The 27621-nt window shown below is 42.4% G+C and overlaps 2 protein-coding genes across 6 annotated transcripts; one reads left to right on the top strand and one right to left on the bottom strand.

Annotated features, from left to right (window-relative positions):
- Positions 1-295: 295 nt before the first annotated feature.
- On the top strand, positions 296-7513 carry khdc4 (KH domain containing 4, pre-mRNA splicing factor). Of its 4 annotated transcripts, none has more exons than XR_011037135.1 (14): positions 296-444; positions 857-1031; positions 1483-1611; positions 1704-1783; positions 1879-1931; positions 2020-2198; positions 2701-2912; positions 3041-3101; positions 4608-4668; positions 4795-5081; positions 5172-5315; positions 5712-5793; positions 5890-5972; positions 6764-6826. XR_011037135.1 is itself a non-coding variant. In XM_068324773.1 (14 exons), exons 1-14 carry the CDS (start codon positions 416-418, stop codon positions 6988-6990), a joined length of 1830 nt encoding a protein of 609 aa, XP_068180874.1. In that variant the 5' UTR covers positions 296-415; the 3' UTR covers positions 6991-7513. The 4 variants fall into 4 exon arrangements, 2 of the variants coding, with proteins under 2 accessions (XP_068180874.1, XP_068180873.1); XR_011037134.1 differs by having other exon boundaries at positions 5887-5972; XM_068324773.1 differs by having other exon boundaries at positions 5684-5793; positions 6764-7513.
- A 1770-nt stretch (positions 7514-9283) lies between these two features.
- On the bottom strand, positions 9284-27621 carry zbtb7b (zinc finger and BTB domain containing 7B). 2 transcript variants are annotated; one of them, XM_068324780.1, is made up of 4 exons: positions 27322-27621; positions 25388-25496; positions 12291-13369; positions 9284-12161 (listed from the first exon to the last, which is right to left on the bottom strand). In XM_068324780.1, the coding sequence occupies exons 3-4, from the start codon at positions 13361-13363 to the stop codon at positions 11552-11554; spliced, it is 1683 nt and encodes a 560-aa protein (XP_068180881.1). In that variant the 5' UTR covers positions 13364-13369; positions 25388-25496; positions 27322-27621; the 3' UTR covers positions 9284-11551. The 2 variants fall into 2 exon arrangements, with proteins under 2 accessions (XP_068180881.1, XP_068180882.1); XM_068324781.1 differs by lacking the exons at positions 25388-25496; positions 27322-27621 and adding an exon at positions 24313-24692.

Raw genomic sequence — 27621 nt, 5'->3', positions numbered from 1 at the left:
AATGAAAGAAAGTAAGAAATAAAGAAGGAGGTGGAAGGTGGAATGATGACATACATTAAATGCCATGCAGTGTTCATATAATGTAGATTTGCTGGAGGTCGAGGCTTTTTCCTCCAGTGGATCTTCTGATGCCTCCTCCGGCGATACTTGATCATGGGCGGCGTGGAGTTAAAGAAAGACAGGTGAGACACCCCTGAGCTCGACTCTGCTGTTTAATGTGAGCTGGTTTCTGGCTCCCTCTTGTGGTGAGACGTGACTTCCGGCGACTCATTAACCGGAGGCGGAAGTGGTGAGCTCGGCCGCATCACAGTGAAACGGCTAACTCAGTCTATCGACTAGCCCGTATAGCAACCAGGGAAGATTGTTTTCGAGTTAATTTTGTGCTAAGAGTAAAAATTCTCTTGACGGGAAATTGATGTCATTTTGTGGAACACACAACAGCGGGTGAGTGGGTCAACGAGCGTTGTTTCCACTTTGTCACGGTAATTCAGAGGGTTGCAATTAGCTGACTGGCTAGCTATTGTTAGCTAGCCAGTCAGCTAGCTAATGTTAGCTAGCTTATATAATCATGTCGGATTGTTATCGGGCTGATACTACTGCTTAGTTCATGCAAGTTGTTATTTAATTACCGTTTTTCTACGTTATTTCAAAAGAATGAATGTATAAATGACTGCAGCAAGTTTAAAATATGATTTGGTAGCAGAACCATCATGTTAGAATCTAGATTGTCACCTTTATAAAGTATCAACAAAATGCTAGCGCTGCCTGATGTTACTCAGTGGTTAAAGCAACAACATTATAGTGAGTGGTTCAGTTTGCTTTTTTTTTTTCGTAACAAGTTTTCCTGTTTTCCCAGCCGCCGCAGCAAATGGGACCAGCCGGGCCCTGGTTCTGGGATGGGGGAGGCGGAAGCTGCGCCCACCGGGGCTCTGGATGCTGCTGCAGCTGTAGCTGCCAAGATCAATGCCATGCTAGTGGCCAAGGGGAAACTCAAACCGTCACAGATAGGAACCCCGGGACCACCTGATAAAGTAAGAAGCAGCAGGTTAATAAAAGAAAACCTAGCGATGTGTTTTCACTACCATCTCAAAATCTATTTTTCATTTCTGGTTTTACTAAATCTGTGTGGCCATTATCTGAACTGCTGCGTGGCAATTCTGCTTTGGTTATAATAATGTTCTTTCTGTAGGACCTTTCAAAAGTGCTTGACACAATATAATCTAAAAAGGATTTAACTTCAAAATCTAAACAGTTTAAAAAGTAAATACCAACAATTGGGGAAAGATCAAGTGATGAAAGTGTTTGTGTAGAAATTTCTCATCTTTTCATTTACATAATAGCAGAAATTATCAGCTATTTACCACAGTGTTGCTGCTTGATACGTTTTCTATAAATGTGTATTGAACACTAAAAGCTATAAAGATTCTTGCCCCAGATGATCTGGAGTGAAACACACTTTAATCCCTGACCCTCCACTTGCAGGCTATTGGTGTTGGGAAGCCTTCAGTGCCAACAAAGGCCAAGGATGACTTGGTTGTAGCTGAGGTTGAGATCAACGACGTCCCTATCACCTGTCGAAACCTCCTGACACGAGGACAAACGCAGGATGAAGTCAGTATCAAAATGGACAACATTTTCTTTCAAATCTGTAGTGGCAGGAGTTTGTGTTTATATGTACTTATCTTGTCTTGGTTTCTTTGCAGATCAGTAAAGTGAGTGGTGCTGCGGTTTCAACCAGAGGCCGTTACATGGCAGGAGAGGAGAAGGGCAAAGCTCTACCAGGGTGATTTCTCTTGCCTCTTCTTTTGGTTATATTACTTCACTTGCTGTTAAAAGGTTAATTTTCAATGTTAACATAATCCCGTTTTTTCAACATAGGGATCGTCCCCTTTATCTGCATGTCCAAGGACAGACGAGAGAGCTTGTTGACAGTTAGTACTACATATTTTTGTCAGTCATAAATGTTTAACTTTTTGTGTCATGTACACACAATAATGGCTTATTTCACTTGTTCTCCAGAGGCAGTAAATAGAATCAAGGAGATCATCACTAATGGTGTGGTGAAGGCTGCAACTGCCTCGTCATCTCCTTCGTCCTTTTCTCCTAGTGGTACTTCAGTCACAATTTACCAGCAACACAACCCACCTCCACCCTCACTGCCCCCCATGACTCACCACAAGCCACACATTCAGTCTGGGGTAAGGCCTTTTCCTGTTATCGAATAAACAAAGATGATACCCTGATGAAAAGATGGGCTGCAGCTTATTATTTTCATTTTCATGTCAGTGTTTATTTAAAATGTCTGAAGATTCTTGCTTGAAATTTTATTGACTGATTGATAGTTGGATATTCCTTTTTTTGGATTGTTAGATCAACTAATTGTCAAAGCTGTTCTGAATGTTTTAAGGATAATCTTTCAAAACTGTTGATGGAAAAGGCAAGCACTGAAATCATACTTGTTCTCTAAATGTCTTTTCACGTTATATTGACTGGAGTTTTAAGAACTTACAGTGAGAAAACTTATGATGAACAAGTTCAGTCAGACATTTATTAAAACTCAGGATAAAATGTTATAATCCCTCTGTGCAATAATCCAAGGTAAAACACATTCAGAATGAATTAACAAAAAAATTAAAACCAGCATCCTGCAATCACCCATTTTCCATTATTACTGCAGTTATTTTGTTTTTCCTTTCTTAGATGCATTATGTTCAAGATAAAGTCTTTGTGGGCCTCGAGCACACTATCCCAGGGTTTGGGGTCAAAGAGCGGGTCGAGGGCCCTGGCTGCTCATATTTGCAACACATCCAAGCTGAGACCGGGGCCAAAGTCTTCCTTAGAGGAAAGGGATCCGGCTGTTTGGAACCTGCCTCTGGTCGAGAGGCCTTTGAACCCATGTATATCTACATAAGGTAGTACTTGTCCTGTGGTCTAAGAAAGATTAAGATTCTTCGCCTGTCGGAGAGAATTCTTGCTTGTATAACTAACTTTGTATTATTATGGGGACACAAGAGCTGATTGTAGTCTTCTGTCTTCCCAGTCATCCTAAACCAGAAGGGCTGGCAGCAGCAAAAACCTTGTGTGAGAACCTGCTTCAGACAGTAAGTAGTGTCCTATTACTGTGAAATGAAGAACCACAAGACAGGTTTGTGCTGCAGTTGCCATCTGCAGAAAATACGATACATGGGTTATAGTTCAAGAATGTCGGATTCAGCATTGGATCAGTTATTCAAAATCAAAATAATTTATTTGTCTCCAAGGGGAAATTGAAGGCACATAAAACAGCAAAATTTAATATACAGAATGCCAACACTAACACTAAAACACACAATAAACAGATATGTACAATGTAAAAAATATGTTATTTAGGAATGCTACATAATATTTACTCCAGTAGTATAATGATTTTATCATTCGGTTTTTGCTTTTTTGATCTCACTGGTTACCTGCTATCGTAGATGTTCTTGTTACATCCTGCTTCAAAGCAGTGATGTATTGTAATTGTCAGTGTTTGTGTGTTCGTTGGTCCATCCGTCCGTTAGTCTGCCAAATGTCTTTGCAACCGTTGCAGATAAAGATGAAACAAAAAGCACGTTGCACTAGGTCAGGGTCAAAATTAAACTTTTGCACACTCAGGAACAGGATAAGATAGAAAGACAAGGGAGAAGGCCAGTGTAAGAGCATAGATGAAAGCACTAGATTTGATCTATGAAAGTAGGTCAGAGCACTAGCTTTGATCTTTGATCTACTGTATGCAAGTGGGTCAGGGTAAAATTTTGAATTCAGGGTGTTTTGTGAAATTTTAAGCCTTATTTGAAGACCTAAGGTCCGAAGTAAGTCAGCACACAAATGGTTAATATATTTATTATAACAAAAGATCCACAAAGCAAGCAAAGATAATCAACAGTGATGAAAACGCTAGATACAGGTTGTCACTCCCGCAATCCCCACATTAACATCAGTTCAAAGAATGCAAACAAGTCATCAGCTATATCACTCTTACCGTTGACAATAGGCGGAGAGCCAACACCTCAGTCAGAGCAGCAGATGAAAAACAAAGGACCAGGTGTCTGTACCAAGACCCGTGGCAGACTCTAACTGGCAGAGAAAAATCTCTCTTCTTTATAGTGGAACGTCGCGTGCAAGTGAGGAGGGCCAGTCCCCACCTGCAGGCAACATCCACCCCTGGTCAAGGCTAGCAGTCTCCCCTTATCTAGGTTGTCAAGGCAAAATACGAGCATCAGCTAAAATAATTGGTCTCACAAGTTTGACATGTTTTGCAATAACAAGGCCATATATTGTATGGGAATGTGCAGATAAGGATATTTTATGACAGTGTGCAACAGTAATGAGTTTGAGCTCATTTAGGAGTTCATTCGTAAAACACTTGAGTTCATTCATACACTTGGGTTCATTCATGGGACACATAGGACACATGCATTCATGGGCATATAAGACATATACACTTGAGTTCATTCATGGGACACATAAGACATACACTTTCCTCCACACAGGGGTGTCACAGGATGTTGCAGGCTGTGACTGCCTTGTTTTAATTCTGTGAACCAAACCCTAACTAGATGTATGTGCTATGTGTCTGACTCCAGGTCCATGCAGAGTACTCTCGCTTCCTAAGTCAAATGAGCACAATGATGCCAACACAACAAGGTGTGTTTCAGCTGAATGTTTCTTCTATTAATTTTTCTTCATCTAACAGATGGAACATTGCTACCGTACGACATATGATGGTGTAAGTCTGAATTGGTTAAATTGATGTTTCCCTCCCTCCTCCAGGGTTTGCACCTCCTCCAGTGGTGAATGGGATGCCTCCCCAGCCTCCTTACTACCCCCCTGCTGGATATCAGCCAGGCTATTCCATGCCTGCACCACCACCTCAGCCACAACCTGTCCCTCCACCTTACACTGTCCCACCTCCTATACCTCCCACAGCACCTGCAGGTGTTCCTCCTCAGTATACCCTGCCCCCCGTTCACGCTCCTGCTCCTGCTCCGGCTCCTGTTCCGACTCCCGTTACAGCTCCGACTCTTGCACCTGCTCCTGCTCCATGCACCATGCCACAGGTCATGAATGGGCTAGTTGGAGTATTTCTAAACTGCTCATCATGTTTGCAAATCAATTAATACTTACGATGTCATTTTTCTTTTACGCAGACCGCTCCTCCTGTACTTTTTCCTTTACCAGCTGCAGCGCCGCTCAAAGCTCCGCCTGCCACTGCCCCAGCCCACCCACCACAGAAAAGACGCTTCACAGAGGAAGTCCCAGATGAGAGGAACAGTGGCCTGCTGGGATATCAGGTGTGTGCATGTATGTTTGTATTTGAGTGTGTGTTTGCATGCATGCAAAGTCGTTTAAACTTTATCAGTCAGCATTACTTTGATGTCTGGAGTTTTTCTGCAGCCACGTCATCCCCCTCTCATCAAATGTTTATGTGCATTGGGAGCATGCCTTGCTGTTTGCTGTTCACCTACAGTTAACCTGTGTCTTTCTAGTGGTAATAAAGACTTTCAGACAAAGGTATAATACTAAATAGCTGCGGTAAGCTATTCACAGTAACTGAGGTTCTTTCACTCTGATGATAGTATAGCTGTTAGTCAGATAGTGTCAGGACAGGGTTTAGTTGAGGGTGTCTGCTAATCGGGCCTGTATGTTTTTCTGCTCATAGCATGGACCCATTCATATGACTAATTTAGGTGCAGGCTTCTCAGTGGGCAGCCCAGAGACTACAGGACCCCCACCACCGAGTTCCTCTGGCCCACCAAGTGAGAGGAACAGGTACACAGTGTTGTCATCTTTGTAGAAATTAATGAATAGTGTGTAAAGGTCAGTAGGCATCCATGTCTGAAGGAGGTTCTTTGTTCTTTGCAGTAGGCAGTTAATGCCTCCACCTCAGTTGCCTGTGAATGGAGTGAGACCGAAGATGGAGGAGAGAAGGGCACCGCAAGGCCACGTGGGTAAGGGCATTAATCTGTAGCAGATTAAAATAACTGCCCAGATCCAAATCCCCGGTTCCAGACAGTGAACTGTGCCTTTAGGAGCTTGGCTCGGATCTGTTCACAGCTGTGATGCAGAGCCCAAAGAATAACATGTGAATCATACAGCGGGCCATTAGACGTTTATATTGTGGTGGTGTGGCTTAAGGTGGTTACATAAAGCAGATATGCACAGGCACATTGCCAGCCATCAAGATTTGGTTTATGCAGATGTTTTTGTAACCTAGCACGCTTTCACTCTGGATTACAAGATTCTGCTGCTGCGACAAGACGTCTCCTGATAGTCAGATGGGGCTATGACCGGACGTCTTTTGTGCATTGTTCAGTCTAAGTCGAGTCCACCTTACCTTCCTGTTCTGATGACATCATCAGTCTGGGTTGTTTGTCATTTTTTTTGTAGTTTTCCACACTAACAAGAACCTCTCCTGTTTTTGTGTTTTTCTCTTTTTCTCTGTGTTTTTCTTCTCTTCCATGTGTCTCTGGGGTGATGCTGGATTCTGATGGGGGGTGGGGTACGGTTCGTCATGTGACACCGTCCTTCCATTCGATGGCCCTAACCAACCAATGACTGCTTTCAAATGGCTGCCCCCCCTTCTCTACTCTGCTGACAAATTATGAATCTATTAACTATTGGTTTCTCCCAACATGTGTGTGTAATGATTAACTTTAATGTGGCTTATTTGAACATTTCTCCTCCCTCCCATTGTGTGGCACCTCTTGTGTTGTTTTTTTGCCTCCTTTTCCTCTCTCAGAGCCTGCAGTGAAGAGATTGAAAACTGGTTTAGTGGCATATTCTGGTGACTCCTCTGATGAAGATGATGACCACTCAAATTCCAAAGCCTCAGCGCCAGGTAACGCTGGGTCAGTTCCCCCTACCTCCACCTCCTCAGGCTGGACACAGGGCTATCGCTGCCCTCCACAACCGCCGCCTCGCTCTAAAACACAACCTCAGTCTATGCCTTTCTGGATGGCACCTTAAAACAGGAAGTGCTTTTCGGTGCTTTGTGCTGAGTCTTAGGTTATTCACCCAAACTGAACCTGTCGTTTTCCATCACTCATTCATAGTGGGGAAGACTCTACATATTGGTTGCAGCATTATTGTAGTACTCGATGCTGAATGGCTGTATTAATTTTTTAAAAACATTCGCAAACATAAATCACATCTTTTTTCATCAAGTTTTGAAGATGATTGATATAAGGAACTATATCATAGAGTGATAGACCGTTTTCTGAGTGATACTCTGCTCCTACTTTTATTTGGAATTCAGTTAAAACACCACAAAGTGTTTGTATATCTTTGTAAAAACAGTCATGCAAGGCAATGTTTAACATCATTTTATTCATAATGCAGATTTTTGTATTTTGTCACCTAATTTTTTTTCTCCTGTTCAAGTCATTGGCCTATTTTTTTTCTATCATCCTTTTTGTACAGATCCTATTCAATTAGTATGTAGTAAAATAATAGCTTACCCTTTTTATTAAATAAATCTAATTTATTGTGATGTTTGTGTGTGTGATTGATTGAAATGTGCTTTTTTCCACTATTACAGTTTACTCTAATGCACTCAGCAAGTGGTTACTTTTCCCAATTTGTTCAACAGTTTCTGTATGAGTAAGTACATTGTGATAATAGATAATCGTAATTATCAAACAGAAAAAGCGTGAAGTACCAGAGCTATGATAAATACGCTGTAATTCTTCGGATGCCCTGCAGGAGGCTCACTGCTCACAGCTCATGGTAATAGACCGAACCAAACGTGATGCTCGGATCTCATCAGGCTGAGAGAAGCAAGTCTCATTCTGATGGTCTATTTTTGCATGTAAATTATCCGCCACAGAAGTACTTATCAGTGCAGAAAGTCTTCAAAATCCATCACACCGCACATGTCAGGGATGTTCTCCGTGGAAGACTCTCCTGAGGTCATGCGTTGAAGCTGCCCCTAAAAAAATCACGGAAGTGGAGCGACGAAATCGTGAAAACATCTCATTGCGAAATATAAACAGAAATTCTCATACTATCATTAATAAATCCAGAGCGGCCGGTGAAAGTGGCCTCAGTCTTTTATAATTGTAATTCTGGACTATTGAGTGTTTGTGGGCTAAAAGGAATCCGGAGGAAACCCACGCACGAACACGCAAACATGGACAATGCAAAAAAGGCAGCTGACCTGAGTTCAGTGTGACATGAAGCGTCAGGGACGTCAACACCACTATTACATTGGCCCCATAATTGCCCTGTAGGTGACAGTGATGGGGGGGGGGGGGGCACAATCACTAGTGACTGTATCTCAATCAGTATTGATTACACCAGTAAACTGCTGCTGAGGCTTTGGAGGATGTCCACGCTGTCAGCCCTGTTCTAATGGCGTGTGATGGATGAGAGACAATCAAATAAACCCCTCATGCTTGTCTGTGTGATTTTTCTCTTCCAATATGAACACATTTTAACCCAAAAACAATTTAATTCAAAATAGCTATGCAGAATACCACCGTGCTTTTGTCTGTAGTTGGAAAACATTCTGTTAATAATCTCTGAATATAATCTGACTCGGTCATCCGTTGCCTGACGCGCAACAGCGCGCCGCCTCCCCCATATCCGCTAAGGATGAACCCTGTAGGCACCCGTAGATCGATTCACCAGCGTCTTATGTGCCTGAACAGGTTAATTTCTGTATGTCTCTATTCTTAATTTCACTTTTCTTACATTTAAATCCAAACTTAGCGTGGGTCTGTTACTACCTTTTACTACCTTTAATTAACTTAGGCGCATCAACGAATGACATCACATCCTCTCCCAGGATGTGATGTCGCCCACCTGTGTGTCGCGCCCACAGGTGAAGCTACACACGTGCTCATAAACGGCATTGTTTAGTATGGGGGTCATGTCACAGGCCCCCCACCCTCATTAACTGTCTTTATGCATGTTTAATAAGGGGTATGAATGGAATTCTATGGTGAAGATAACCCGTTAATTTATGCATATCCTGAAATAGATTCTGAATACAAATATAATGATTGAATGAAAAATGTATTCATCAGGCACTTCATCAAGGCCCATTTCCAACTGTGTCCCAATGTGCCATTAGCATATCTCAAAACATTTACAGACTTCCTGTTAATTTTCTATGATTATATGATGGGGTTTTAAATGTTTAAAAAATCCAATATACTGTACAGTATTTAATTTTTATTTTTTCCAACTCTGATATAAACATTAATTATTGCCCCCCAGAGATGTTTTTGTGATATAAATCAATGACCCAGAAACAAAACACAGCAAGCTAGGAGATCTTTTATTTTTCCTTTACAACTGAAACAAAAGGTTCCACTAAAAACTGAAAGACAAAAATATATCCCTGATAGCGGGGTCTTAACTTAGAATAGACCCCATGTCCCTTCACCAAAGTCAATAAAACAAAAAAACACAAAAAGCCCTCTTATACAAACATGATTCACAGCTGGCATCATTTAACGCATTCATTCACAAAGCTCTGGGAACACCCTTCATGAACAGGGTCAACTGTCACACTGCCATTCCGGTAGGACTGGTTCCAGTAAGGCCAGTAGTTTGCTATCATCATGATTACCTCTCTAGTTTTTCCCACATAAAAGGTTTCTTTTATTTTGTTGAGCAACATCAAACCATAAACGCAAAATCTCTTTATTTTGAAACCACTGGCCAAACAGCCCTACAGCACCTAAAGATTTCTTCCCATTTTATATATTCACTTAGTGCATTGCTCAAGGTTTCCTGAGTAGGTGCAGCACAAAAAAACAAACTCTAAGGCAACTTCATCCCAATATATATTATATTGACTATAATTCTGTACATTTTGTAGGAGGAAGAGAATTCTTTGTATGTGGATTTCAAAGAAATATAGTAATTTTGAATTACAATCTTAAATCACACAGACTGTGCTGATGGGCTAGACAGACAAACAGCTTGAAGCTCTCAAATATCATAGTGCAAATAAATTGAAAAAAAACAACAACTCGACTACAAAACTAGAAGTGGATAGTGCACACAAGGTCAGACCAGCATGACTACAGGAGATTCTGACCACATGGTCTTCAAGAGAATAGGAAATAAAAAGACAACTGTTGTCACTCTAAACTAGTAATGATTGCATCAGACTGAATACACTGGTCGAGGGAAAGCGTGAAGCTATAAAGGTTTTTGGTTGAAGGTAATGGCCCCCTTAGACACAGCAGTGGACGATCTGTAAGAACTTCCATGCAATTCTGTGATACAATACTATACATGTTGGATTAACAACAGAGAAGCATGCTGTACTTTTGTGTTCCAGTTACAACAAAGGTTTTTACTCTCCCTTCTCTCGACCCCGGAGGATGGAATGTGTCTGTATTATTGCAGTACCTGACAGGGTTAAATGTGCAAAGAATGCATTTGAGGAAGAATGGCCAAGAGTAGACATGCAAACCCCTTACAAAGAAAGGCGTTCAGGTATATAAGAGACACTGAGTTCAAATTTTAAGTGCCCCTCACCTTGGAATTGGTCTCACAAAAGAATATCAGCAGAACAATAAATAAAAATAAATAAATAAGTACAGAAAAAAAGGGCAAACCATGTCATTCACCCTGCCCCCCCACCCAACTTGCCCTAAATCTACATTTGTTTCTCAAACAAGGAACTCAAATGAGTGCATTGGAAGACAGAAATCCACAGCATTTGAGGAAAGAACAATCATTTTCAACATAATCGGCATCAACTTATGGAACCAGACTTTGTCTCTTTTGGTCCAACATTTAACACAGTCTACATCTTTGAAACACTCAAACATAAAGATTCTTTCTCATGGCTATCAAAACTGTTGGGAAGAATTCATTCTTCATATCCAACATTGGCTACAATTCACTTCTCTGTTAATCTAAGACTTAAGAGTACAGGTCAACTAAAATCTTTGGTCCAAGCACCAAATCAAAGCAAAGCTTCTAGAACAAACAAGAAACGACGCAAAGAACATTATTGCTTATAATGTACAGAATAACTTGTATTCTTTAGACTACATTTCCACTGATGGCCACTAGAGGCCAGTGGGCACAAAAATCCATTCTTGTGATCTACGTGATGTGAATTCTTAATTGCCCCTGAATCAATGCATTTATATTTGTAACTAAAATATACATCTTCAACAATCCTTACATGTTACAGCTCTGGACTTGAGTTTGCATAGTGAAAAGCATTAGAGGTAACCACACACTCAACACAAATGTCTCCAGCTAGAAAAATCAATTCAAACCGCTCAAACTTAAAATACAAAAAACAAAAAAAATACATCAAATGGAAAATGAAAGAGAAGTGAAATCAAATTCCAAGAGGCAGAAAACAGACATTTAAAACATCTCAGAAAACCCGTTTTACATTTCTTTGTCTTTTTATCATTTAGTTGTTTCTTTTTTAAGCACTCTCTCTATGTGCGCAGCAGGTCATCAGTCCAGCCACCTGAGTGAGATTTATTTTAATGTGGATCTTTTACCACATGGACACATGTATGAATACACACACAGCCATTATAGACTATTCTGCTTCCTCCACTTCCTCCTCCACTTCCTCTCTCCATTGGTCGCGCTGTGAAGCTGGGGAATGGATTCCTCCTGGATCTTCTCCCTGCATCTCTCTGGCTCCTCGGAGCTCCAGACCCCGTAAAAAGAGCTCAGGGTAGTTGGCCAGCGTGCGAGGTCCTAGCTGAGCCAAAGCCTGAAGGGCGAGGGACCGCTCCCTCTCAATGTCAGCTGGAAACATCAGAGGAGGGCCAGACCTACTCACACCATCCAGCACTGCAGGGGGCAGGAACACAGATGAGTGAGCCTGTAAAGACAGAGCCTCCAGAGGGTTGGCCTGCTCCCTCCCGCTTCCATCCCCTCTCACATCTTCCCCATGCTCAGGCCCACGTCGAGGCCTCCGCGTGCGCATCTCCAGGCAACTGTGTCCCTTGCGATGGCGCTGGAGGTGGTCCTCTCGGGCAAACGCCTTGTGGCAGAGCGGACACTCGAAGGGCCTGGCCCCACTGTGGAGGGACAAGTGGTTTTTGAGGTCGTATGAGTGGAGAAACCGAGCGGGGCAGTGTGGGCAGGGGTAGGGGCGCTCGCCGGTGTGTTTCCTCATGTGGATCTTCAATTTGTCATTCCTGAAAGAGAGGAGGATGAAGAGGCAGAGAGAGAAGGACAGGAGCATAACATGATTAAAGGATTCGATCAGGCCACAGAACATCAAGTCATTCTGTTGTCTGGTTATTTGATAGAAGCATTTTCTTTACCGGGTGAAACGGACTCCGCATGCAGAGCACTGGAACGGCTTCTCTCCAGTGTGTGTCCTCATGTGTCGCGGCAGTTTTCCTGCTCCATGGATGATTTTCTGACAAACAGGACACTGCTGGGGGGTCTGAGACTTCCTCTTCCTGCCGCCTCCCACTCCCACTGACGCAACCTCTCCTTGATCTGCTACAGAGGTAGGTATCGAAGTGTTTCCCAACAGAATGCCATCATCGACAAAACCCTCCATGTCGTCATCCTCTGACAGCTTGTCATTCAAGTGTTGGACAGGAGGTGGGTGGGCTATGTGTGGGCGCTGATGGAGCCAGTCGAGGAGTCCCCCGTTTAGTGTCGCGCCTCTTCCTGGGTCTCTGATGGCCCTGGGATCTCCGTTCTGCCCAGATAGGTGGCAGATCTCCTCTTCTTCTGGACTGGGGGGTTGGGTAGATGGGAGTGAGTGGAAGCTGTCAGATGTAGGGGAAGTCTGCGAGATGAGAGAAACAGGCGGGGGCTTCAAAGCGGAAGAGCCATTCGGATGCAACCTGACTTTTTTCACCTTCTTTTTGTCCGTTTTTCTTCGGGACGCTTTCATTATCCCAATCTTTTCCTGTGTAATTTTTTCAATCGCTGTGTTTTGGACCCTCTGCACCTCTGTCGTCTCCCCCTCTGATTCTGCTGCCTCACCCAGGATGTCCCTGCATGCATCTGCCACACACTGGATGCCCAGAAGCTGAGCTCCTCGCAGCACATCCCTCATCCCAGAGCTGGGTATGGTCAGGGTGGCGGTGTAGGCAAACTCCAGCAAGGCGTCCAGAGCGTCGGGTGCTACGCAGTCAAGTTGGCAAACGCTGAAACCTCCTCCAACTTCGCCGTTCCCCTCCTCTGCCCCAAATAGCTGGCGGAAGTAGAGACTGACGGCAGCCATGACGGAGCGGTGAGTCGGGTAGCGTGCCCCCCGGGACATCAGAGTGAGGTCACACAGGAGCCCTGCCCTCCTCTGGTCATTCAGGTGAGACAAGAGCTCACTGCTGTGCTCCGGGAAGGGGATCCCAATCAGGCCGTCCTCTCCTGGAGACATTGCCACCTGTGTGAAAGACGGTTCGGATCAGGAAGGGAAGGTGGAAAGACTAACATCTCACCAAATTACAACTTCTCTCCTGGTCCAGTCTGCCTTAAAACAAATAAAATTTGATTCCTTTGCTTTACCATTTTGTAAGTTTTGAACACCCAAAGAGTAAACTGCGTCTTTCCGAGAGCCGCGAATAAATTCAAAGTTATCTAAAAGTACATCTTCCATAGCGTGACTGACACAAGGACTTTCTTTTACTGGAGGGACAATTTAAACCAGGCTTAGCAACAACTTCCCACCTTATCCTCCTGTCCCTGCCCCCCGTACTCTAGCCAGATTACCAAATCAGGAGGCAGTGATTTTGATTGGTGTGACAGGGGTTGGGGTATTACTGGAAGATAATTGAGCTGGAAGGAGAGTTGAACTACAACAGAAAGGAGAGGGAGAAATAATCTTTATAACAGAAGGAGACATAAAGTAAAGTGGTTGATAAATGTGACGCAGAAAGGATGAAGGATTAGGCAGAAAATACAGCAGGAGCCGTAACCTCAGTGCAGAAGGTTAATGCCAGCGTGAAACCTTTATAGCATTAGCCGTTTGATTAAAAATACCTGGGGAAGACAGAAGAACTAAAGGAGAGGGGAGAAAGAAAAAGAAATGCAAGAGACGGAGAGGAAGTCATTGTCTGCGGCGATGAGGGGAGGGGGAGGGGATAGCAGCAAATGAATGAGGAAGGAGAAAAAAAAACCCCAGCAAGAATGGAATTGCAGCCTCGATGAGGACTGAAATGAAAGTACGCAATCCACTAACTTTATGTGGAATATGTAGAGTAACTACTTACGGTTTATTTCAATCCTATGCTGTTTTTTTAATGAACCCAACGTTTTGTTTTTTTGACCAACAGGTAAATCAACATCAAGGCAACCTGTTGGAATGGAAGTCACGCAAGGACAGCAACTTTCCTTATCTGTCTTTGTGAGACATAACGAGGCCTTGCGGTAATAAGACCCAACGCCTCCCTTCTCTGGCTCCCTGAGCTTGCACCTCACCCTGTCCACACTATACTTGCTCAACAATATCTCATGCACACCTGAGCAGACCAGATTTTCCACAAACAACTCGCTTACACAGATTCCACCTCCCCGGCCTTTATCTCCCTCCCATAGCAACTGGCAGCCCCCTGGCCATCCAATAAGAGAGTTCACACCGTGCCCAGAGGGCTCTGCACAACGATGCTGCATCCACCTGACTAACCTGCTCCAAAACACACCCTATTAAACACACAGGTGCAGGAGCAATACAAACGTACCCATACACACAACATGTACATTCACTTTGCCTGCCAGTCTGCTGTGGCTCCCCCACCTGCTATTGTTATCATTAACCCACTAAGTGACGATCTTGACAGAAGCCCATAAAACATGTACAAATGTGCCCCACCCATTTACACAAAAACTTACGAGCGAGCCAAATTATGTACTTGCCATTTGTAGGTTATTTTAATCTTTCCTGAAACTCCAAACAAGATGAAGACTCACAAATGCCCCCCCTTGTCTCCTCTCTTAACATCAAATGTTAACCTTACCTTCCCTGTCTTCATTGGCATGGGTACAGTCAGCCGGAGGCGAGGCAGTGCGTGTCTCAGGGCATCCATTTTGCTCTTCTTCACCCTAGCTTTACTTCTCTCGGTGAAATCAAGCCCTTTTTAGAGAGGTTTTGGTCTACGTTCAGATGTGTAACTCAAACGGTCTCATCTCACCATCAGACATTAACGTTAAGCCTTCATCCTTGGGGATGTCTGCCTCTTTTGCACATTCTGTCACTCACTCTCCTTCCTGTTTTATCAAAAGAGGGTGCAAGTGACGAAGGCAGAAACACACATATACACCCCCCCCCCAACTTGCCTACTTGCCTTCTCTCAAAAACTTAACGGCCTATTTTCCGAACACTTTCCGATAAACAACGTCTCCATGTCAGTCTCTCCCTTTTATTTTTTTTAGAAAGAGGCCTAAAGGTATGTTGGGTCGAGTGTGTCTAAGGTTATGCCAGGATACTGGATGATGAAGAACAAATACGCTTCAGACCACACTTTAATTGAACTGGTTTGGCAGGAAAAAAACACATTCACCCAGAACGCAACAGAAATATTTCAGTCAGCTTGATGTCAAAATTGAACAATCATGTAAGAAATCATATTGCCATTATGACTCATACGACACTCAATCAAGCATTCAGGTAGGTGCAATATGAGAGTTTAACCGTATTACATCGTACCACAAAGACAAACTGGTCCACAGAGCTGTTCCTCTGGAGCCTGAGCACGCCACATTATACCGATTAAAATAAACCCTGACCACTACAGGAGATATTTACACTCATTGCAAAACAGAAAATATGTTCATATGAATTAGTATCCAACTTGTGTTCCTTAAATATGCAACACACTAGATGACTATCTTCATAATGGGTCAGATATTTATTCCAGTTTTCTATCTAGAAGTTATAGATTTAACTCCAAAGATTTTGGACACTTTCGTGTGGTATGTTGATCAGACAAAGGATTGGAAATGGTGATTACATTTTGGACAGTATTCACCCAGCAGAATCAGGAAATCTAATATACTGGAACAGTTGTTTAGCTACAACAAAAGTCATGGACCGATCTGAACTTCCCCTGAATAGTTCCATTGTAAAATAATATAAAGATGTGGCCAGTAAATGGCATAACCTTTTGTTATGAAGGGATTACTAGAGGCAAAGCTCAGCACTGATGGAGATTTAATTAGACATGTGAAGATGTAACCATGTGATTTAGGGATTTTTCTAATGAATTTTATAGATATAAGATTTATAAAAAATGTCATCATGAGCCATCATGGCTGTCAAAAAAAAATCTCTAAGCTATAAAAGCATTCTTTGACATTTATCACGTCCATCTCACTTGTGTACAGAAATTGGAATGATAATAAACCCAATTGTCATATCAACTGATCACCATATAATTTAATTTTCATTAAAATGTGTCTTTAAAGGAGATCGGTATTTTCACTCTCTGAAATGCAGCAAGTCGGTAAAAAGTAACTGAAGTGCCAAGAAACAGAAATCTGGAGCAAAGCATTGAGGTAAAGCGTGACACAAAGGGGTTTCAGGATGAGCGTATTCGATTTCCGGCGAAGGGCAGAGAAAAACAAATGCATCATGGGTGGTTCGAGTTTGTTTTTTAACATACAAACCTGAGAACATATGTTTTTGGAAAATAACAAGATTACAAAGAGGATAGAATGACTCCAGTCAATATTTGTGTCACCCAACACTAACGTGACACACACGTATAACCGCTCACACCACCCAAACACTGTTCACATCTCTTGTCCTTCCTTATTTCTCTTGTGCATCAAATCTGCATACGTTGGTGAATGTTGGAACACATTCTAACAAATGTAACTAACAGCCCACGGGCAGATGGCACAAACAAGCATTATCATAAGATCTAATTGCATTTTTAGTTTATTCATGTTAATACAGCTTCAGAGCTTAAGTCTGGTTGTGATATGTGTTTGCCTTTAGGGGTGTCATTTAATTTCAACGTTAGTTTTTATAACTACTAAAAGAGCTCACCGACAACGGTCGTATCTTTAAAGAGCTGCTTTTCTTCATACTACAAATGTTCAGATGTTTCCTTTCCAGCAAATGTTGACAGAGTCTTCGTTTATGTCCTCACCTCCCACTTATTTGACGACGGAAGAATTTACCTCCTCTGCTACTTGATGGTTTCCTCAGTCCTTACATTTATTACGTTCATTTCTTTTGTCTCTTTCAATAAAAAGATGAATTTATTAATTCCAAAGTTACTGTTGCATTTGGAGCAATTTTAAAATCATTTAGCCTCACCAGGTGTCACAAACCTAAAGCCCGATTGGACCATATAACTTAAGAGTCAAATGAAAAATGTTCAATCCATTGTGGATTCATTTATAGTAAAGAGGAAATGGAAACTTAAATCCCTTATTACTGTCGACTGCACAATTCAACGTAACTTATGGACACAAAAAAAACAAAGTTGTGTTAAGGCCTGGAAAATGACAGCAGCAGGATTGGATCATCCAATCCTGCACACAGATTTATTCTCTGTATGAAAGCAGTATACATCGCCTATATCGTGAAAAACCTACTAGATGGTGAGAGTGTGTGATGACTGATGACTAACTAGAACTGTTGGTATTATTTTTGTGGGTCTTACTTTCCATTAAAGGCTGTAAGTTTTCCCAGTCCAACTCAATTATATCAGACTCCAGCAGTAAGAGGGAAAATATGACTTTATACTATTCACAGAAAACTGGGGCTGAGAAGGAAAAGGAGAATTGCTTTTAGAAATTCTGATGTCAGATGTTTTCCAAAGTGCCTGTACTTGTTTGTGTGACTGTGTGTGTGTGTGTGTGTGTGTGTGTGTGTGTGTGTGTGTGTGTGTGTGTGTGTGTGTGTGTGTGTGTGTGTGTGTGTGTGTGTGTGTGTGTGTGTGGCTTAAGGTCAGCATATATGGTTGGTTGCATTTGTTGCATTTACAGTACTTTTAATATTCAAGTAATGGGGGGGGGGGTTGGTTAGCTCTCGAGGATAAATATGAAAAGTAAACAAATGACGTTGTAAGAGCAGACGTGACAAGATGTAGCATTTTAAAAAACACTATGAACGTTATAAAACTCCTGTTTGTGGACAGATTGACGTCTTAGCACCTCAATTAGGTTATAACATTGATCACAGCACAATTCTCACACAGAGAAAAAAAAAAGGACACGTAGGACGCCAACACTGAATCACTCACATTTCCTCACATCATCATCATCATCATCATCATCATCATCCCCACTTTCATTCAGATAAAACCCAGAAGTTTAAGTTAAGTTGAGGTTATTCATAACCGCAGTATAAGAAATCACACTGTTAAACTTCCACTGCGCCAGAAAAACAGCAGAAGCCAAACAGATGGAAAGTAAGATTTAAGATCGTACCGTTCTTCCTCCACACACTCGTCTTCCTCTCACCACCTTTCTTCTGTGTCTGACCGGCTTTAAGGGTGAAGAAAGACATAAGGTTCCACTGTCTTTACAACTCACTTATTTTGGGCAGAAAGTGGAGTGTTCTAGTGGGATACCTCTGAAGAAGAGTAGGGGAGGAGGAAATGGGGAGGTGGGGGGTGAACCAAACCAAAGCTGCACTCACACAAGCAGAACACTACAGCAGGATTATTTTGAGTACAAAACCTTCACATTTATGCAACTACAGAACCCGGAACAACAACTATACCAGCAACAGAGAAACTATCGTCCTCTGATAACGTAGCTCATCTCTATCGGGAAGTAAGAACACATGCACCTCCCAGCCAGCCTCCCAGTTCCGTCCGGATATTTGCATCCCATCAGGAGATATAAAAACAGATGCAACCAGGGAGAATTTGAATCTGCATTTGAATTTGTCAAAGACAAACTTGAGACATCATGGTGACAATTAGGGTGACTCGAGCATGACTGAACTTCAGGAGAAATTTATGAGGAAAAAAAAAAACGAAGTCAAAAAGCTGACATTACACAATAGAAGTTTGTTCTGTGTTTTTAACTTAAACAAAACCAAAAAAAAAAAAAAAGCGCATTGCAGCCGAGTCTTCTGCTGACCTTATCGTAAATGGGACATCACGGGGTGTATGTGTGGACACATGCACACATTGTGGTCTTAGAACTCATTACATTATTCATTTGGCTGGCAGAGCAGAGGCCCTCATCCCCTCACCCGACCACAAACACTCCACTGTACTGTAAAAGCAGCCGGTTTGCATGGCGGACCTGAACACCAGTGTGAGTCTGCTGGAGGATTATCAGCTTATCAGCACAAGGGACAAGACATTTGTGTGAACATATACACCCCAGCCTGCGACATCCACTGACCTCTAACCTGACAGACAAGTCTCTTTGCAGCCATTACACTCTCTTTAGAATGGATGGGTAAAATTTCCCAGTATTTTTTTAAGTTAACATTTTGTAATTCATAGAGAAATTCATATTTTGTAGATGCATGTTTGAATTTTTTCAGTTAATAATTACTCGTAAGAAAAACGAAGAAATTAGTCAGTTTTTTTTTACTCAACTTGAATAGATAAGAGAATTTAACTCGATTTTATTTTTTGTTTAACCATAAAACTAATTACATTCAAAAATTCTTACCAACTGTAATATATTGATTATATTGATATATAAGCTGTTCTGCGTGCAGTTCAAATACCAATGTTTTTATCTAAATATTACAGCTTAAATTTAAAAAAAAAGTTTTCTCATCCAAGTAACTCAGCTCCATATATACCTTACAGGTTTAATGTAATTCTTTACCCATATAGAGCTTTTAAATGCTTAAAGACAAATCAAATCTGTTGATTTAATATGTGTAAAAAATATTTCCCCATGAACAACAGGTTGCTGTTTTGTTTTTTTTTAAGTTTTTTTTTTAAGCAGCATTTTTACTGAGGAAGGAAGAGAGAGATGCAGGAAAAGAAATCAATCTGAGGTTGGAAAGAGGAAAATCGTGTGAGATTTGAGAAGAGACAACAAGTGGGGTATGAGGGAGGTGTGTTTTCTACAAACATGCACGTTCTTAGAAATCACACAAGAAAACGCAGGGTATGGGGGAGGTGAGGCATATCAGACCGAATGGATGGGTAGTGGGTGTCGAGATGGTAAGAGATAAGACACATGAGAGAGAAGGTTAAGACAGGAAAATCTAGTCCCAGCCTCAAACAATCTGTGTTAGTGAGGAGATGTGAAACAAGAGAAGAGAGAGTTAAATTACAAGGGGAGAGGTAGGGGGGAGACAGGAGGAAGAGAAGGGAGAGGAGCGTCGGCACGACGGCCGGGAGACAAACAGAACCATCGAGCAAGAGGTGAACACAAGCACGCAGTCACAGGAAGTAGCACAAGAGTCCCTGCAGGTGTGTGTGTGTGTGTGTGTGTGTGTGTGTGTGTGTGTGTGTGTGTGTGTGTGTGTGTGTGTGTGTGTGTGTGTGTGTGTGTGCAGATGTCAGAGGGAGAGATGCAGTAGCAGCCACCTCTATCATTAGCATCACCAGAAGGGAGTTTCACCCGAAGATGGAAAACACACACACACACACACACACACACACACACACACACACACACACACACACACACACACACACACACACACACACACACACACACACACACACACACACACACAGATGTGAGAGAGAGGACATGCTGACGAGGAGGTTTCGTGCTTCATTCACCCTTTGTCTCTCCCTTCTTTATCTGACCAACACTTCCATCCAACACACATGCTGCCTGAGCGTCGGCTGAATCACACACCGTTCCTCCTGTTGATTCGTACGCAAGAGAGCAACAGAGAGCAAAAACAACGTAAAGACCTCTTCTAAAAAGTGGAATTGCAGTCAAATGCACTTTATCATTCTAACCATAGCCAATAACTCAGCAGGTGTTGTGTGTGTGCGCGCACGTTCGTGAATGCATGCGTGTGTGTGTTACCAGGCCTCTCCATGTTACAAACAAGTCAAATGTGCAAGTGTTAATCCTGAAGTACAGCCATATCTGTATACTATATTTATTTATTATTTATTATACAATCTTTATTTTACACTGGTAGAAACCAAAACGAATCCTCCTTAAATTATTCATTTCATGACTAAATAATTTCTTAGAAATTGTTCAAAATCAGAATTCTTCAAAATCTATGCAAAGAAACCAACCACAGATAGATGGATGGTAGAAAGATAGACAAACAGACAAACAGACAATTTGTATTTTCAAATACAGTATATTCATCACTTAACGTTTTCTGTATTTTGGGGAAACTTTAAGCTTTTCGATATGTATGTGTGTGTCTCACAATAATGGAAAACTAGATTATAGGGATATAATATTTATGTTAAAAGGCTAGTTTTATTATTATTATTATATAAGCTCTATTCACAAACTGTTGTATCTATTCTAAACTGATGTAACCTTCTATAGAGAAATAAATGTGGTAATTATAAAAAAAAAAATGGACATACACAACTTAACTATGATAACTTCTTTTGAAATAGAAACTGCCTTTTTTTTGTCGTATTTGTTTATCGACGCTTAAAAATACATCAGTAACTCCCAGCAGAACCTAGTTGTGAACGTAGTCGTGCATCAAGGGAGTAAAGGTAATAATTGCGGAAGGATTCATCAATATGAGTGGAAATGGGTTCAAACAAAGAAAAATAACAGACAAACAAAACAGTAGAACCATCTGTACTTGACATTTAGTAACCAGTGTCTGTTGGGAGAACAGCGTACTGTTACCGTGGTCACACCGTCTATCTTGTGTTTCGTTGCCACATCACTGGGAGGGTCTCAGAGTCTCTGTTCTCCCACACAACTGACCTCTCTACTGACAGGAAAGGCATTGCAAAAGCACTGGACACACACACACACACACACACACACACACACACACACACACACACACACACACACACACACACACACACACACACACACAGAGCAAAGTGTTGCAAATTTAACTGATCCTGATCGGTTTCCTCTTCCTGTGAGATGGTCGACCACTACAGCAGAAAGAGAGATAAGAAATTCAAACGTAGAAAACAAGTAAGGTCTCTGAGACGAAGCACAGAAAAAAAAAGAAATATACAGGCCTGGAGCAGCATGAGAAAATAATAACATAGCTAGAAAAACATGAGTGAAAGATGTGTCACCTTCCTGACTGACGACTTACAGTTAACGTAGGCATCGCTGCAGAGCATTTCTTGAGGGTGAATAGGGGAGAATGACACGGACGTTATGAGATGTTTTATGTCATTTCTGCAACAATTATTTTTGAAATCTTAACAAAAACCATGTTTTTACAAACGTACGCAAGCCTTTGGGTTCCCATGTGAACATCACATGAAAGTGGTCAACTTCAGCAAATATGACGCCCATCGTCTTGCTCATGTTTGGGGGTTTGCTCTCACTTTCCCTTAAGTGTTGTCTCACTGTATGCATTTATGATAACCACCCGCTCATTACATCCAGAAACGATTGCACCGTTACTAGAAAAGCTGAATCATAAGCACTCCTTTGGCACGTAGCTTTTTCTCAAGCCTGTTTTTTTCTCCTGACACTTCAGAAGAAGACGAGTCACAACCAATTGCCAACTGGTTGATGCTCGATGGCGTGGGCCGCCAGGATGGTGGTCGAGAGCGAGGGAGGACTGTCAAATGCTAGAGAAACTCATTTACTGAAAAGAGGAAATGGCAGATACAGAACTTCCTCTATTGACACAGATCGAGTGGGGGCAAGACTGAACTTTGGTAGCAGAGGACTGGATTACGGACAGTGTGTAGTCACTACTGAGCCTTTATTGCCTCACGGTGGATGAGCAACTGTCTATTATGGTGAAAACAGAAGTCAGAGCAATACAGACGTGGATTATGGATGCTCAAATTAAAGGGAATTCCAAGCTAAGGCCCACTTCTTTCTTTGGTTAACATCAGCCTGACTTCAGGAGTAATTTTCCTTGTTTGCATGCAAAAAAAAAAAAAAGTAAAAAAGAAAGGGGAATCAGGACATTTTCTTACAGTTAGCGGTTGATTTTGTTGCCAACCTGAGAAATCTCAGGGCCAAAACAGGCGAAACCTTGTTTTACCTCCCATTCTCCCTCCCCTGTTCTCTTTCTGTCCCCACCTTCCTCCCACTCAGTTCGCTTGAAACTGAAAGACCCATGTCTGAAAAGGGGGAATTTATATAGGCTCTCGTGTCCTAATTAAAGCATTTCCTGGAACTGTGAGCATGCATGTACACACCGGTGTGTGTTTGCAAGAGTTTCTTCCTCGCCAGAAAGACCGCTGGAGTTCACTTCCCCCTACCCATACGTGTGCAGACACATGGTTGTCACCAGCCTCATTCCAACAAAACCAGGGTCACATGACTGGTAATGGCAACTTGCTCGCACAAATACACACATTCACACAGACACAGACACACACACACACACACACACACACAGTTAAAAGCACTTTAATGTATAGTTTCTGCAGGTATTTCTGTGTTGCCTCTGACAATTATTGTCAGCAATCAGGAGGGATGGAAACCTGGAGGTACATAAGTTTGTTTAAAGAATCTTGTTTTCTTGCCTGATCTGGTATTATAAATAGAATTCTATTAACAGTCTGAACAATATTCATGTGGTATAGTTTAATTATTCGAGAGATAAACCAACAAATGTGGTATCTGTAATCCTTAGGTGACAGAAATGAAACTTTGAGCGAGTCAAAAAGCCTCAGTTTTTTCATGTTATCCACTATCGCCCATGTTTTTTCCATTTTTCATTTTTAATGGCAGGTTGTTTGCTAGCGTTAACATTGGCTTGAACCTGTGTCCTCTGTGATCTAGCTCTGTTGAGATGACGTGCAAAAGACAAAACATATCATAAGAGAGTCATCATCAGATACATATCATATCACAAAACTTTATTTTGGCGTCCTTCCCAAGCGATCTTTAAGGGCTCTCAGCCGTTATGAAGCATCTGCAGCCAACAGACTTCAGAGGTTAACCGACAAGCTGCTTATAAAATATTTAACTGCTTGCTCAGATCTTTCAGCTTATAATTTCTATGTGATCATTCTACAGCAAACAAAACTCTGTGAGGTCAGACCCCTCAACAAAGGGTGTGTGCTGTGAACTATAACAGAAAGAAAACGTATGTGAATAAATTGGACACAGATTCTACTCCAGATGATCTAAATCAGGGACAATAGTAAAGTAGCTTATGGATGGAATGAGATCAGTCCATTTTCAATCCTTTCGGAATTAAACTATTATTTTTCATGCCATCAATCATTTTGCTACCAAAATATATTTTGATACGACACCATCAAAGCTCCTTTCTGCTCTCTTTAGGCTGTTTACCTGAGGATGGAACTTCAACAGAGATGTTTCAGCTTGCTTCAGATCTGTGAATTGGTCCGGTGATGCCAGGTGGTGCAGAGGGCGCTAGCTAATGTATCTGTATTGCTAGAAAGCATTTGTAACGATTAAAGAATCAATCTGGACCCTGTTTCCCAAAGGTTTCCTAAATATATTAGTATTATTCACACTAATATTCAAACAAAACACCGACAAAGAATATCTGAGAAAAAACTCTCCTGAGTTAAAGTAGATCCGTCAGAATTCTGTCTGAAGCTTATTTTTAGTTTTACAATGCAGTAAGAAAACAATACCTGTGATGGTGCATCAGTGTCTGAGAGCAAAACCTGCAAATGTCAAGAATTCCTACAGAGTTTCAGGCTTTATCAAATCAAAAGCCGGTCACAAAGCTGTTTTTATGTGTTGTATCATTACACACACACACACACACACACACACACACACACACACACACACACACACACACACACACACACACACAAATGGTGATGACATCACAATGATGTTATTTTGCTCTGACCTGCCTTGTCCAAAAAGAGTGGCTAACACCATCATGGCCCTAGAAACCATTACCACTGTTTATCACCAGTAGTTTATGAGTTATTATTATAAACCTGATTTTACACAGTGGTGGATGTGGAGCTACATTTCATGCAGACATGACTTCTAACCTTTCACAGACACGCGGAATTCATTCAACTTACTCTTAGTCCACATTATCTCAGCTTCATATTAATGCTGGTGTCATGTCTCTGTTAGCTGTGAATGATTCTACATCCAGTTGCCCAGACTGGTGGAATATCATAACTTGACAAACACAGACGATTACATATCCTTCTCAAACTCAGAGGGCATTGGTAATTAATCATTTCCTTGACAACAGGCTTCCTGCCCCATCGGTTTGATCAGATGTTAATGAATTTCATTTAAGTGTGGTGATAGAACATTTTGTGGGACATGGAACTTGAAGGAAAACCTCTTGTCCCTTTGTACTTCTGTGAGCTTAGATCTTTTGAGAATATGTCTTGTTGTAATCACCGAATGGTGTGTTTCCTACCTCCAGTCCATAAACTAAGGAGGCGATGGGTGCCTGCTTTTTTTCTGCTCCTCGCCTGTCTCCCTTCCTCTTCAGCTTCTTTGCTCACAGGTCAGCAGAAGTCATACACCTGAAACAAATAGGAGGTGTGAAAAATTATCATGATCTAATTTGAGCAGTATTCATGCATAGGTGCGGCCATGAGTCAAGTAATCTTTCAGTATTTAAACACAGATGGGGAGCATGTTGAGCTAATACAGTACCAGTAGAACACAAAGTGCTTAGAAAAGCAATGATTGTATAAAAAAAGAAAAGGTTACAGCTAATTGTGGATAAGCACACACCCCCGAGGGCGATCACATAATACATCAGATGGAATTTGGACAGGAGTGGGGCTTCTTTCAAAAGAAAAAAAGAAACCTACTTCCTTCTTTGACTTCTACAGAAAAGAAATTCTAACAGGCTCCCCTGACACACATCTGAGCAGCATGTGATCGGCACCATACTGCTCTGGTGGTGTGTTTTCACACATGTGAATCATTACTGAAGCACTCTGGGAAATATTGAAGAAGTGATGGCCGTGACATGGAGTGTGTGTGTGTGTGTGTGTGTGTGTTTGTGTGTGAGAGAGAAACATACAACGATTGGAGAGGAATGGAGATATCACCTATGAGAAGAGCGCCTGCTGAAAGCAGGAGGGAAGGCGGGTCGTGTCAGGACAGCAGGAACGAGGGATGAAGCACAGATGTCTCATTATATTGAAAACCAAGCGAGGGCAAACAGAGCTGGCATTAACAATTTATTTCAAAGCCCTGATGGCTTTTCCATATGTAGAGAACATTAGAGAAGCCCACCCACATGATGGCACATGGAGCAAAACAGTGACAAAAAGAAAACAACATGGCTTTCTCTTCTCCGAAATTTCCATCCCGTCACTCATGGCTTCCTCGCAGACAGAAGTCTATAGACGACTTTTTTTTTGCCTCGTGTTTGAGGGGAAAAAAAGTAAGAAGGCCAAAAAAACTGGAACACCTGAGGCGACGGGGCATAAGACATTAACTACCTGCATGGACGACTGAAGATTTAACCAAACAGGCAGGCTGTGCCCAAGTCAGGGAAACCAAACCCAAGCCAGTTGAGCTTGTTAGGCCAGTCTGTCAGAGGGGCGAGTCAACACACACACACACACACACACACACACATAAAAAAAAAAAAGCCCACTGGCATGACAACCCTCCCCACGCATGAGGTAGACAGTAGTCTCAACCTAACATTACAGCCTTGGAACATCCTATTCCAACACGGGATAGTGAGGGGATTAACATAAAACACTGGGTGCGCCGTGGGGATGGTGGGGGGCGGGGGGTAATGATGAAGATGATGATGATGAACAGACCACTGAAGGAGGCGCATCGAGGCGTGTGATCCACCACTCTGCGCGCCCGTGGGCCACAGACAGACAGGTGATGTGCGTGTGAACAGGTTAGGTTTTGGATGTCAGCCGGTGTTCTCAGCTATAATTAGAAGCTGAGTCTCCAGAAATGTACCCGCCGACCCTGCTCCGTCGCTCCCTCTCCTTCTCAAACGCAAACACTCCCCCGCGCATTTAAAGGTGGCTGCTGCACCTGTTTCACAACAAACAAACAAACAAACAAAACAGGTAACGAACTCCCGCGACCTGCGTTTGGGTTTGAACTTTGCGCAACTATAGGTGAAGGCGGTCGGGGACACGGGCTGTGCTCTGTATTATAGAGAGGGGAATTGATGTCGACGGGAGTTACCGAACACCCGTGACGTGGATTGTCCTCCCGTGACCCCGATCAGAACCGGAGAGGAAGGCAGGAGGGAGGCTGTGGAGGCATGTCACGGCACAGCCGACGCTCACATGTCCATTTGTGAGTGTTTTAAAAAAAAGCTTTTCAGCCAAAATCGCAGGTTTCAGGTGAAGCACCTACCTGAGTGCGGGTGTCCCACCTCCCACCTGGCCGGCCTCCACACTTCCTGGATTATTTCGTCCCACCCTGACGACTTTTTTTTTATTTTCTCTTGTCTGCACCGGGAGCCTCCGTTCAGCTCGTCCTGTGCGCAAAACCCGTGCCGGTTGTGTTCTTTGCGCGTCTTCTCCCTTTGGTCCTCTGTGCGCAGACCTCCGGCTCTAAGGGCTGCTGCGACCCCCCCTGTCTGCTGCCTCTGCTGGCCCACTCCGACTCCCTTGCTCCTTCCTTCTGAGAACCAGGAAGCGGCTTGCCCTACTT

This window comes from Antennarius striatus, chromosome 9 (genome assembly GCF_040054535.1).
Source record: "Antennarius striatus isolate MH-2024 chromosome 9, ASM4005453v1, whole genome shotgun sequence".
NCBI classification, from domain to species: Eukaryota; Metazoa; Chordata; class Actinopteri; order Lophiiformes; family Antennariidae; genus Antennarius; species Antennarius striatus.
Note: the sequence above shows the minus strand (reverse complement) of the source record. Positions and strands in the feature narration are given on the sequence as shown.

Coding starts and splice junctions, on each gene's coding strand:
- khdc4 (XM_068324772.1), top strand. CDS start 416: ATGTCATTTTGTGGAACACACAACAGCGG. Junction 1,612..1,703: donor GAGGACAAACGCAGGATGAA/GTCAGTATCAAA, acceptor GTTTCTTTGCAG/ATCAGTAAAGTGAGTGGTGC. Junction 3,102..4,607: donor GTGAGAACCTGCTTCAGACA/GTAAGTAGTGTC, acceptor GTCTGACTCCAG/GTCCATGCAGAGTACTCTCG.
- zbtb7b (XM_068324780.1), bottom strand. CDS start 13,363: ATGTCTCCAGGAGAGGACGGCCTGATTGGGATCCCCTTCCCGGAGCAC. Junction 12,162..12,290: donor TGCGGAGTCCGTTTCACCCG/GTAAAGAAAATG, acceptor CCTCTCTTTCAG/GAATGACAAATTGAAGATCC.